Source organism: Podarcis muralis, chromosome 6 (assembly GCF_964188315.1).
Source record: "Podarcis muralis chromosome 6, rPodMur119.hap1.1, whole genome shotgun sequence".
Classification (NCBI taxonomy): Eukaryota; Metazoa; Chordata; class Lepidosauria; order Squamata; family Lacertidae; genus Podarcis; species Podarcis muralis.
In genome coordinates this window covers 71,967,489-71,979,986 of record NC_135660.1, presented here as the reverse complement: position 1 = coordinate 71,979,986, position 12,498 = coordinate 71,967,489, and the positions used below count along the sequence as shown (strand labels likewise).

Here is a 12,498-nt window from a genome sequence, read left to right as displayed (position 1 = left end):
TCTTGTCTGCATTGTGGTGTAGTAGTTAGAATTGTAGGCTAGGAGCTGGGATACCGGGTTTCAAATCTTCACTTGACCATGAAGCTCATTGAGTAGGTGACCATGGATCACCCACCTAATCTATGTCATAGGGAGGCAGAGAACCATGTACGTTACCTTGAACTCCTTGGAAGAAAGGTGGGGTATAAATGAAATTATCATCATAAACAGCCCCAGAAACTTTAGATAGCACCATGTAGGGAGTAGTGTGAATTGACAAATAAATTTGCATAACAACTGACAATTGTGCACATTCATATGAAGAATGTGTACAAACTTAAAGTATCATAAGACAATTTACTCAATACTCAGCCAAGATGGATAAACCCCAACTAATGCAAATTTATCTGAAATGTTTTGTATGTTGCCTGTGTAATATGAATAGCCTCCACATCAATTTTAGACTTTTCCCAGGCAATATGCAAAATGCCTAGGCAGAGAAAATGCACAAAATCCCCTGTGCTGTGCTGTTAATTTAGGCACATTCTCCATTTCTTTGTGTCAATGTACACATTCTCTGTTGAATTTGTACATGCAACAAATACTTGTGTGGAGAATTGCTCGCACAGCTGAGGCACACACCCATGTGCACACACACCACTGAACCCTATGAACATACAGGAATATTATACCACACAGAGGCATAGTGCAGGCATAAGGTGTTTCCAAAAGATGGGTTTTTTAAAAAAAAATAATAACTTTACTACTTGTGACCCATCAAGTTTAGGCATTATTGTGGGATTCTAGGTGCTTGATAAATTCCACCCCTGCCCCCAATCTCTGCCTTGTTGGGCAAACAGCAAAGGCCTACTAATTCTCCGGCAGGCAACAATCTGGTGGGCTGTGTTTAGCTTGGTGCATGACAACAAGTTGTGCAGGCAGGCTCGCTTTAGAATATAAATAATAGACGATGCTATTTGGTATGCAAAAAAAATCAATTTAAAATAAATGTAGTGTATCTGAAACAAAATATGCCAGAATTCATTTAGTGGAACTACATACAGATGGCCTCCCTGTCCTTAATAAATTATCAGGGCACAGATCCAAAGAAGTGATTTGCGCGGACAGCCTGTGCCTTGTATCATGCCGCAGTTCCCATAGCCAAAGAGGTTGGCTGCTTTTTAAAATTAACCAACTGCTTATCTCTCCAGCTGTGGAAACCACTCTTTGTGGCTCCGTAAGTTTTAATTCAAAATCCTCATACTCTTTAGCTTTACTCCTCAGTTACGTTCTGGGACTTTATGGCAAACCCCATTGAAAAAGTAGTAAGTTCACCCTTGCTGTGCTCTTTAGAACCTTGGAAGGAAGGTCATCTTGACATCTCTGTGTGGGACAGAGTGCTGATTATTTCTACCTCTTACTCTGATGCCCTGTCAAACAACTCTGACCCCATGCACTGGCACTAGGAATCCTGCTGCAATATGACACAATGGAGCCAGCGCACTGCAAACAGCATTTGATGCTCCTCTTTGGGAATTCAAATATATTTTCAATCATCCAGACCTTTTCAGGGAAAGGCAGACACCAGAGAGTGAATATACACACCAATGTCATCGCATTCAATTGTCTCCTTCAATTCACATGTGCTTTTTAATTTTAAATCATTATTTTTTAATAAAATAAATGTTAGAATTTAGAACTAAATTCTTTTAATTTAGAAAAGAAATCTAACAAGTCATGAGGTGGTGGAAGACTTTGTCCAACAGGTTATACTATAATAGGGTCAACTCCCAACTATAATTCACTGCATCTATTTCCAGTGTTTAGCTACTGCTAAACATTGTGCAAAAATACAACTCCTATTAGCCAATGGCCAGGAATAATGGAAGTTGTAATTCAGCAAACATCTGGAGGGCAAAAAGTTCTCCACTGGTGCATAAGGGGATTCCAAGAATGACAGACATAACCCCCCCCCCCCCAAAAAAAAAACCCCACCCACAATCCTACACAGCAGCATTCCACACTGCAACATTTTGTTGCAGGTCAGTAGTTCAAAAAGATAAGATATACAGAAGGTATATTTCTTAAGTCAGGTAGTACTACTACTATTAAACTGATACACATTAAATCTAGCAGACACAGGGATCTGGAGCAATGTAGAGAACACAGTTTTTTGTATGAGGGATAGTTGGGGGAGGGAAAAAAATTGCCCAACAGTTCCTGTCCACTCATTATTTCTACTTCTATTTACACATGAAAATGTTTATTCCCACTAGGATTAGAACACAGATGTTGTAAGTGACCAGTTTAAATAGCCAGCAATCATTTAGATGATGTCTGGACCATTCAATATGATGAAATGTAAAGGCAAGGTAGACACAAAACATTTTCTGTCCCTGTGAGAAAGAAACAACCAAACAACTGCCTCGTGAAAAGGTCACACATTCCCCATTTTGTTTTATAGGAACAATGTTGTAATGGACAGCTGCTCTAGGGCCACCTAGGCAGAAGACTTCAATCAAATAAAAAGAGACTTTAGAGCCACTAAATTAAGAAGGAATGGGTTTCTGTCGTTGGAACACTGTTCTGCACTAACACTATCAAAATAACTCAGCCAGCATCTCTCAAGTGAGGGAAACTATCCGCCTATTGTATCCCCCAGCAGCCTTATAAAAACAACAACAATGCTCATCAAGATAACAGTCCATTATCAGGATAATCTCACCCATGATGTACAATAGCACGGGCGAATCTGTAGTCTTCCAGCTCGCATCAGCACCAGCAACATCTGGAAGGCCACAGGTTCCCCATCCCTGTTGTAGAGAGCATTTTTAGATTAAATTTCCTCCCCACTTTCCTTTCCCCTCAGCTCTGTTTGAAATTATGTTTAATACTCAGCTAAGGTAGAACTGCTATATTTCCCAAAGAGGCAAAAGCACTGGTTATGGGCATAGGTAAATATATTAAAAAGATGAGCAAATTTAGGAAGTAGGCTACTTTGAAAACACTTGGGCATACTGTAATCATGCATAGGATTGTACTGTTAAACATAGCCTTTGCCTAGCATTAAAAATGAAAGAACTAAAAGAAATGAGAGAGAAATGTAGGCACTGATTGTATTGTTAATTGGCTACTCTCTTTGTTCTTGTACTTGATTCATCTGTAGGACATCAAACATCTCCTGACAACACCTGACATCCCTAGTGGCATAATTTTGTTTGGAAGCTAAGGTCAAACCAGTATATTTACATAAGTGAACCTAAGCAAATTGACATTCTCAATCCTGTTTATCAAGATGCAAACCAAATAATCCCTTGTTCTATTTACTTGTTTACTTTGCTTTGTACATAACATTTATTTCAATTATGCATGTTAAACTGAGATCATGAATAGAAATAGAAAGTAGGAAACTAGGTTAGGGTGTCCCCACACCAGCTTAGCAGGTTTTGTGGTTGGACATCAGATGTTTCACCAACAACACCTGTTTCAATTCATGAAAGATTTAACACAAGAGGGAGGTTAGGATACTTTCAAGAATGGAGAACCAGGGGTTTAATTTCATACCACAATTAGACCCATCTTCAAACATATGAAGAACAAACAGAATGCAATATAGACCTCTTCCATTTCACTTTATCCAGAGGAGAACCTACTTGAATAGGTTAGAACAGAACCAAAGGTAAAACAGAGAAAGAACTGTTTTTGAAAGATTAATAAAGAAAGAGGGAGGGATAGCTCTTCAGTAATATTTATAAAATATTATTGTTTCAGCAAAACAAATGCAATTCCTCTGCAATGTAAAAAGGACAGGCAAAGGATGTCCAACAAGAAATTCCATAATAAGTTTGCCAATTAGAATAATAAAATCATAAATTGTATAGTTGGAAGAGACCCTGAGAGTCATCTAATCCAAGCTCCTGCAAGCCAGGGTACAGTCTGAGCTTTGGCCTGCCTGACCTTCCTACAACTGTAGGCTACTTCGTGATTTCTACTTTGTTCCATTTCTTACACATTCCCTTCTTTCTTCTCAGCTCATCTATATGTTCCTTATGCAGGCACACTGTTTTTCTTAGGTGCTTCTCACTCTTCTTTCTTTCTTGTTGGAATTGTGTGGATTCAGTATTTCACCTTTAAGAAACTCCCGTCCATCTCAGACGTCCATTTTCTTTGGGTATTTCGGACAAAGGAACCTCACCCAGTAGTTCTGTAAGCTTCATTTCTGAAATCAGTCTTCTTAAAGTCTAGAGTGCGTGCGCAACTGTACTTAATTTTACCTTGCCGGTGTATAATGAATCCCAAGAGGACGTGATCACTTCCTCCCAAGATTCCCTGTACTTCCACTTTATAGATTAGTTTCTTCTTGTAGGTGAGGACCAGGTCCAAGAGAGATTACCCCCTTGATGCTTCTTCCACATTCTGCGAAATGAAGAAGGCAATTGAGGAATTTGTTGGACCTTACATTCTTGCCGAGTGTGTGTCCCAACAGATAATCAGGGTAATTTAAGTCCCCTATGACTACTATATCTTTCCTTTTTGAATGTTTGGTAATCTTGCACCACTCAGATTGGGGTGGTGTACAACAGTATAAAGGCTCATTTCAACTATATTTTTAAATTCCCCAATAGCCATGCAGGTTATATCTTCAAGAGGGAAGACTTTGACTTCTTTGTTTTGGTTTATAGCTCTAAAAAAAATTTATCCAAGTATACAAAGTGTATTTTCTCAATCCTGTGTGATCCAGATGGTACATCCACTAGGAAATTCTCTTCTTGCTCCGTTTCATACCTGCTGCTTTCGGAATTCCACTCTTCAGGACTGCAGCCCCCAACACTACTCTACCATCTGCCTTCACCATTGACATGATTGTACACTGTTTAGGGAAGCTTTTAATGTTTGATGTATCATAGTATTTTAATATTCTTTTGGAAGCCGCCCAGAGCGGCTGGGGAAGCCCAGCCAGATGGGCGAGTATAAATAATAAATTATTATTATTATTATCATTATTATTATTATTATTATTATTATTATTATTAGCTTCTGTTTATTTTCCTGAGAATAATCCATATGGCTTATGCAGAATAAAGTGAACAAGCTTTTATTTTCTTGGTCCAGCTTACTTATGAAAGTCATAATTTAAATGAAAAGTATATTACTAAGTTAATTGCACAATTCTCATTGACATCAATGGAACTTTTTAACCAATTTAGCTGGAGCCGACCTCTTATGTCCAACTAAAAGATTATATTTATATATTTCTCCATTGATTGGGAGTACGTGATTTGCAGGTTCCCTTGTTGTAAGGACCTGTTAATATGGATCAGAGAGAGCAGGGAGTAAAAGTTTTTGCAGGCATTTATTTAATCCTATGTATAAGAGGCCAGGAGGGACGCGGGTGGCACTGTGGTCTAAATCACTGAGCCTAGGACTTGCCGATCAGAAGGTCGGCAGTTTGAATCCTGCAACTGGGTGAGCTCCCGTTGCTCGGTCCCTGCTCCTGCCAACCATGCAGTTCAAAAGCACATCAAAGTGCAATTAGATAAATAGGTACCGCTCCGGCGGGAAGGTAAATGGTGTTTCCGTGCACTGCTCTAGTTCCGCCAGAAGCAGCTTAGTCATGCTGGCCACATGACCCGGAAAAACTGTCAGCGGACAAACATCAGCTCCCTCGGCCAGTAAACCGAGGTGAGCGCCGCAACCCCAGAGTTGTTCATGACTGGACTTAACGGTCGGGGTCCTTTACTTTTTTTATGAGAGGCCAGTGAAAGTCAGTGTTTGCTTGGTAAAATGAACAGTGGCTGTGAACTGCATTCCATTTCATTTCTAAGTCTGCCTTAGTTACAGTTACAGTTACAGAACCAGTAGTAGGGAGATTCAAAGTCTTCCTGTGCCAAAGGGTTTTTGAGGAAGCATCCTGATACAGTGGTGCCTCGCAAGACGAAATTAATTTGTTCCGCTAGGTTTTTCTTCTTGCGAGTTTTTCATCTTGCGAAGCACGGTTTCCCATAGGAATGCATTGAAAACAGTCTGTCCCCCGACCTCTTCTGAAGGCTGGGGGGGGGGACAAGGGCTTTTCTTCCCACCCCCAGCATTTTAAAAAACCCCGGGACAGCGGAGGACTTCTCCGCTGTCCGGGGCGATCTTAAAATGCTGGCGGGCGGCATTTTAAAATCGCTCCTGGACAGCGGAGGACTTCTCCGCTGTCCGGGGCGATTTAAAAGCCCCTGGGAAGGCAGGCAGGGGGGACAAAGACTTTTGCCCCCCGCCAGCCTTCAGAAGAGGTCCTGGACCTCTTCTGAAGGCGGGCGGGGGCGAAAGTCTTTGCTCTCCCCCCTGCCTTCAAAAGTCCTCCGGGACAGGCAGGCAGGGGGGAGCAAAGACTTTCGCCCCCCGCCCTTCTGAAGGCAGGCGGGGGGCGAAAGTCTTTGCTCCCCCCCCCCCCGCCTGCCTTCAAAAGCCCTCCGGGACAGCGGAGAAACGTGCTGCGTTTCTCCGCTCTCCCGGGAAGGCAGGCAGGGGGGAGCAAAGACTTTTGCCCCCCGCCGGCCTTCAGAAGAGGTCCAGGACCTCTTCTGAAGGCGGGCGGGGGGCGAAAGTCTTTGCTCCCCCCCCCCCCGCCTTCAAAAGCCGTCCGGGACAGGCTTCGCGGACCTCTCCGCAAACAGCGGGAGCGCTCCCGCTGCTTGCGGAGAGTTGCCAGCATGCCGAAGCCTGAGCGTGCTGCCTGAGCGTGCTGCCTTCAAAAGCCGTCCGGGATAGCGGAGAAACGTGCTGTGTTTCTCCGCTCTCCCGGGAAGGCAGGCAGGGGGGAGCAAAGACTTTTGCCCCACGCCGGCCTTCAGAAGAGGTCCAGGACCTCTTCTGAAGGCGGGCGGGGGGCGAAAGTCTTTGCTCCCCCCCCCCCCCGCCTTCAAAAGCCGTCCGGGACAGGCTTCGCGGACCTCTCCGCAAGCAGCGGGAGCGCTCCCGCTGCTTGCGGAGAGTTGCCAGCATGCCGAAGCCTGCGGGCGCTGAGATCAGGGGGGAGCAAAGACTTTTGCCCCCCGCCGGCCTTCAGAAGAGGTCCAGGACCTCTTCTGAAGGCCGGCGGGGGGCAAAAGTCTTTGCTCCCCCCCGCCTGCCTTCAAAAGCCGTCCGGGATAGCGGGAAGCGCTTCCCTGCTATCCCGGACTGCTTTTAAAATGCTGGCGGTGGGGAGCAAAGTCTTTTGGCCCCCGCCGGCCTTCCTGGACCTCTTCTGAAGGCTGGAGGGGGGGGAAAGGCTTTGCTCCCCGCCGCCAGCATTTAAAAGAGGTCCCCGGAGATTTCCCTATGGGCTTTCTTCTTGCGAAGCAAGCCCATAGGGAAATTTGTCTTGCGAAGCAACTCGCAAACGGAAAACGCTTTCGTCTTGCGGGTTTTCCGTCTTGCGAGGCATTCGTCTTGCGGGGCACCACTGTACTATTGTTTTAAAGTGCAAATTTCAAAATATAATGGCAGATAAGGGTGGGATTTTGTTTGTTTTAAGAGCTCCCATTTATTTCCATAGAAGCCATATCTACAACATTTCTGCCAACATGTATGCTTATCAGCCAAGCCAAACATCATGTTTCACAATACTGTATAGATATGTCCTTGGATTCACAGCATCCTTACCATTATGTGTTACGAAGCAAGTCCGGGATATAGCCTTAAACACTGAGCTGCAGTGATCCGGGAAAAGGGAGATTTCCCTGTGCAGCTGTATGTCTATCTCGTAGTCTCTATCAATAGTTTCAGTTTCCAGCCAGAATATAATTATTACTCTTTTAGTTTTCTTTAGGTCTTTAATCTTTTTTATCCAAAAGTTGACTAAATGGTAATAAAATGCCTGCAAAGGTGTAGTTTGCAAAAATGGATACTGGATCCACTCTGACCAGTAGACCCAACCCTGAAAGCATTATGGAAAATTCCAATATTTCAGACATAAGTACAGAAACACAAATGCTGCATTACACCACCAATTTAAATTCCTATAACATTCCCAGAGAACACTGGGAATTGTTGTTATCTAGGAGGGATCCCTGGATCTACTCCCTCTCCATATCATCATATCCATGATTCTTGGATGAAGCTGTGACATTTAAAGTAGTAAAACCATGTAAATTTCTAGCATAGATAGGCCCAAAGTTCACAATGAAGAACAAATGCTGTACACATTCAAGAGCTTTTCTGTTTTTATCTGAGTAATTTCATAACCACAGGACTTCAATCCCATTATGTCACTTTACTGTTTAACAGTGCTAAAAGGATCAACGAGAGAAAATAACCTCAAGTAAAATCAAAGGAAAACAAAAAGGACAAAGATAAACATCACTTTTTCTCCCCTAAAGGCAAGCACAGTGTGATGGTTTAAACGGCTTGGCATTTCAGTATTTCACACTGAATACTTCAATTTTCAGTTTTATTAGTTGTGACACTCACTTGTCATCTGTCATTATAAACTCTTTTGTGTTTTCCACTCTGAACGTGACAATTGCTTCTAGCTCTATGTATGCATGTATGTATGTATTTTAAATCCTGCATAATTACCTTGTGAAGTCTGTCATCTCCATCATAATCACACACATCCGTTTAGCCAGAACGATGATGTCATTGCTGGTATCATCCCATATTTCAATCTCTGCATCAAGTCTACTCTTGACTTTCTTAAAGTCAGCCACTTGCTCAGCTATCTTTTCTTTCTCTGCCTCTGGCAACTGAGTCATCTTTGCCTGCAAGATAAGATAATTTGATTTGCAAAACATCTGCCTTTGTCAGAGGGTGTCCTTCTTTTGTGGATGCAAATGGACATTAACAAATGACTGCTCTGAATAAGATGTCATTTTGAAACAACAGCTGAGATCTGATGCCTGCATCTTTGGGCTCTGTATTTGTCCAAGGATTGGCTGGTCCTGCACTGGATACTTAGAAAAGTCAAAACTGCACCACTGTGTGTTCTGTGCACAGATTGTAATAAATAAACACGCCACACCCAGACAACCAGGGTCCCTTTTAGTGGGACAGGCCACCCAGTAACAGATAAAGGGCAGTTTAAGTGTAGCACTTTCCTCTTCACCAAAGGAATTAATAGCAACTATTTACCTATATGGCAGGACACAGGTGGCGCTGTGGGTTAAACCACAGAGCCTAGGACTTGCCGATCAGAAAGTCGGCGGTTCGAATCCCCGCAACGAGGTGAGCTCCCGTTGCTCCTGCCCACCTAGCAGTTCGGAAGCACGTCAAAGTGCAAGTAGATAAATAGGTACCACTCTGGCGGGAAGGTAAACGGCGTTTCCGTGCTCTGCTCTGGTTCACCAGAAGTTGCTTAGTCATGCTGGCCACATGACCCGGAAGCTGTACGCCGGCTCCCTCGGCTAATAAAGCGAGATGAGCATCGCAACCCCAGAGTCAGTCACGATTGGACCTAATGGTCAGGGGTCCCTTTACCTTTACCTATTTACCTATATAAGGGACTCGGGTGGCGCTGTGGTCTAAACCACAGAGCCTAGGGCTTGCTGATCAGAAGGTTGGCGGTTCGAATCCCACAACTGGGTGAGCTCCCGTTGCTCAGTCCCTGCTTCTGCCAACCTAGTAGTTCAAAAGCACATCAAAGCGCAATTAGATAAATAGGTACTGCTCCAGGGGGAAGGTAAACGGTGTTTCCATGCGCTGTTCTGGTTTGCCAGAAGCGGCTTTGTCATGCTGGCCACATGACCCAGAAGCTGCCTGCAGACAAACGCCGGCTCCCTCGGCCAGTAAAGCAAGATGAGCATGCAACCCCAGAGTTGTCCACGACTGGACTGAATGGTCAGGGGTCCCTTCACCTTTACCTACCTATATACAGTGGTGCCTCGCAAGACGAAAAGAATCCGTTCCGCGATTCTCTTCGTCTAGCGGTTTTTTCGTCTTGCGAAGCAAGCCCATTAGCGGATTAGCGCTATTAGCGATTTAGCGGCTTAGCGGCTATTAAAGGCTTAGCGGCTAAGCTGTTAAAAGGCTATTAACGGTTTAGCGGCTTAGAAAAAGGGGGGAAAGCGGGGGGGAAATGGCGAGACTCGCAAGACGTTTTCGTCTTGCGAAGCAAGCCCATAGGGAAATTCATCTTGCGAAGCGCCTCTGAAACGGAAAACCCTTTCGTCTAGCGGGTTTTCCGTCTTGCGAGGCATTCGTCTTGTGGGGCACCACTGTAGAAGGAAGTAAAGAGATATCCTCAGGGCAAATCATCACAGTGGGGCAGAAATACCATCCCTGATGAAAGGCAAGTGTTGTGGATTGATACTGGGGAATGTATCAGTTGCAAAGGTGGGTACTGCTCTTCGGTTTCACAACAATTTTAAATTACTCATATTGTCATACTCACTGTGAAGCATATTCTTCATTTAAATATGTTCATATATTACTGTATTGTGTAGTTTGGGCCATTTGTTTTGACTCCACCATCTTACCCAGGATAACTCATTATTAAGCTGCTTGTATACATATTATATAGTACAAATACATGTATATTGACAGCTTAATACAAATGGAGGATAAAGTACCAGGTATTTTATTTGGGGTGGGTGGGTGTGTTTTGTGGTGTGCTCCCCATCCCTTCAATGTGAAAGGCTCATCATGCAATCCTAGAATAGACAAGGGAGTGATTAGCTGAATACTCCTGTGCGGCCTCAGGCTTGGATGGGCCCTCTGCTTACTACTTTCTGTGGGTTACCTGCCAGCACAGATCACCCCTTGCTGTCATTTGGGCCCACTGTCTGTAGTAGTATTCCTAGAGCTGCTGCCAACCACTTCCTCCTCCTCGGGATTAGCAGGATTAGCTAGAAACAGTGGCACTGTAATTGATGGAAAGGATTCAAGCAGCTGCCATGCCCCATAATGCAATGCCTGACAGTGGGTATTCCTTGCATTGTGGAGCATAGAATATGGCAACCATATGGGTATTTTTCAGACAATCACAGCACCTCTGCCACCACACAGAGGAGGTGGAGACTGGTGGCGAGGTTTCAGCAGGCAAAGCATCAGCCCCCAAGAGCCCTACCGTGGCACCTGGATCCCAGTTGTTTCCCAACCATACCAAGTGCTGACACCAGGCTTGGGTGCAGCAGTGACTAGATCAGATCTACAGTCTCTGCAGTAACTGACAAGCAGGATTACCTGAATTCAGATGCACTCTAAGCATATCACTTCTATAAAGGAAAAAAAATCAGTTTCTCTCCCAAAGGCATGAAATACGGATAAACTGTTTAGTCATTTTCAATGCCCATGTTCTATTCTTCCTTCTACTTACATGCTTTAATTTCCAGGAATTGTCTAGAAGCGTGTATTTAGTGTTTGTTTTAATGATGGCCAGCCTCTTTCCAGCTGTCAATGATTATGCCATCTGCCTTGCCAAAAGGCGCTCTGAATAAATGCTTGAGGAGAAGAGAAAGTGCTCTGGTATTGGAATAGAAATCTGCTAATCTGTGAATGGTTATCTATATACAGTGGTGCCTCGCAAGACGAAATTAATTCGTTCCGCAAGTCTCTTCGTCTTGCGAGTTTTTCGTCTTGCGATGCACGGTTTCCCATAGGAATGCATTGAAAATAAATTAATGCGTTCCTAGGGAAACCGCCTTCAGACCAGGTCCGGGGACAGTCTGTCCCCCGACCTCTTCTGAAGGCTGGGGGGGGGGGACAAGGGCTTTTATTCCCACCCCCAGCATTTTAAAAAACCCCGGGACAGCGGAGGGCTTCTCCGCTGTCCGGGGCGATCTTAAAATACTGGCGGGCAGCATTTTAAAATCGCCCCGGGATAGCGGAGGGCTTCTCCGCTGTCCGGGGCGATTTAAAAGCCCCTGGGAAGGCAGGCAGGGAGGACAAAGACTTTTGCCCCCCGCCCGCCTTCAGAAGAGGTCCAGGACCTCTTCTGAAGGCGGGCGGGGTGCGAAAGTCTTTGCTCCCCCCCCCCGCCTGCCTTCAAAAGCCGTCCGGGACAGCGGAGAAATGTGCTGCGTTTCTCCGCTCTCCCGGGAAGGCAGGCAGGGGGGAACAAAGACTTTTGCCCCCCGCCGGCCTTCAGAAGGTGTTCCCGCCCCGCCGCCCAGTTTCGGAGCATCGTTCCGAAGCCGGGAGGCGCGGGGAGGCGTTCCCGCCCCGCTGCCCGGCTTCGGAGGAGCCTTCCGAAGCCCGGCGGCGGGAGGAGGTGTTCCCGCCCCACCGCCGGGGAGGTCCAAGGACAGTGGGGAAGACGCACTGCGCTTCCCCGCTGTCCCGGAGATTTCCCTATGGGCTGTCGTCTTGCGAAGCAAGCCCATAGGGAAATTCGTTTTGCGAAGCGCCTCCAAAACGGAAAACCCTTTCGTCTAGCGGGTTTTCCGTCTTGCGAGGCGTTCGTCTTGCGGGGTACCACTGTATGTAGATATATATTCCTAAACTAATCTGACATGCTTAGGAAAATGTATTTACAGATTTATATAACCATTTACTTGGTCACCACAAGGAACATTTTTTAAAAACTAAAGAGAACAAAAAGAAATGTGTAAGAAT

At 45.0% G+C, this 12,498-nt stretch overlaps 1 protein-coding gene and 1 long non-coding RNA gene across 9 annotated transcripts in view; one reads left to right on the top strand and one right to left on the bottom strand.

Moving 5' to 3' along the window:
- The window catches only part of CTNNA3 (catenin alpha 3), a 554,150-nt gene that overhangs the window by 33,557 nt on the left and 508,095 nt on the right, over nt 1–12,498 (bottom strand). For all 3 annotated transcript variants that reach the window (XM_077930540.1, XM_077930541.1, XM_077930542.1), the window contains one exon: nt 8,527–8,708. In XM_077930540.1, coding sequence (XP_077786666.1) covers nt 8,527–8,708 — 182 coding nt within the window. The remainder of the gene's footprint in view (nt 1–8,526; nt 8,709–12,498) is intronic.
- LOC114597177 (uncharacterized) overlaps nt 1–12,498 on the top strand; it is a 229,035-nt gene that overhangs the window by 205,620 nt on the left and 10,917 nt on the right. The gene's annotated exons all lie outside the window — the stretch shown is intronic.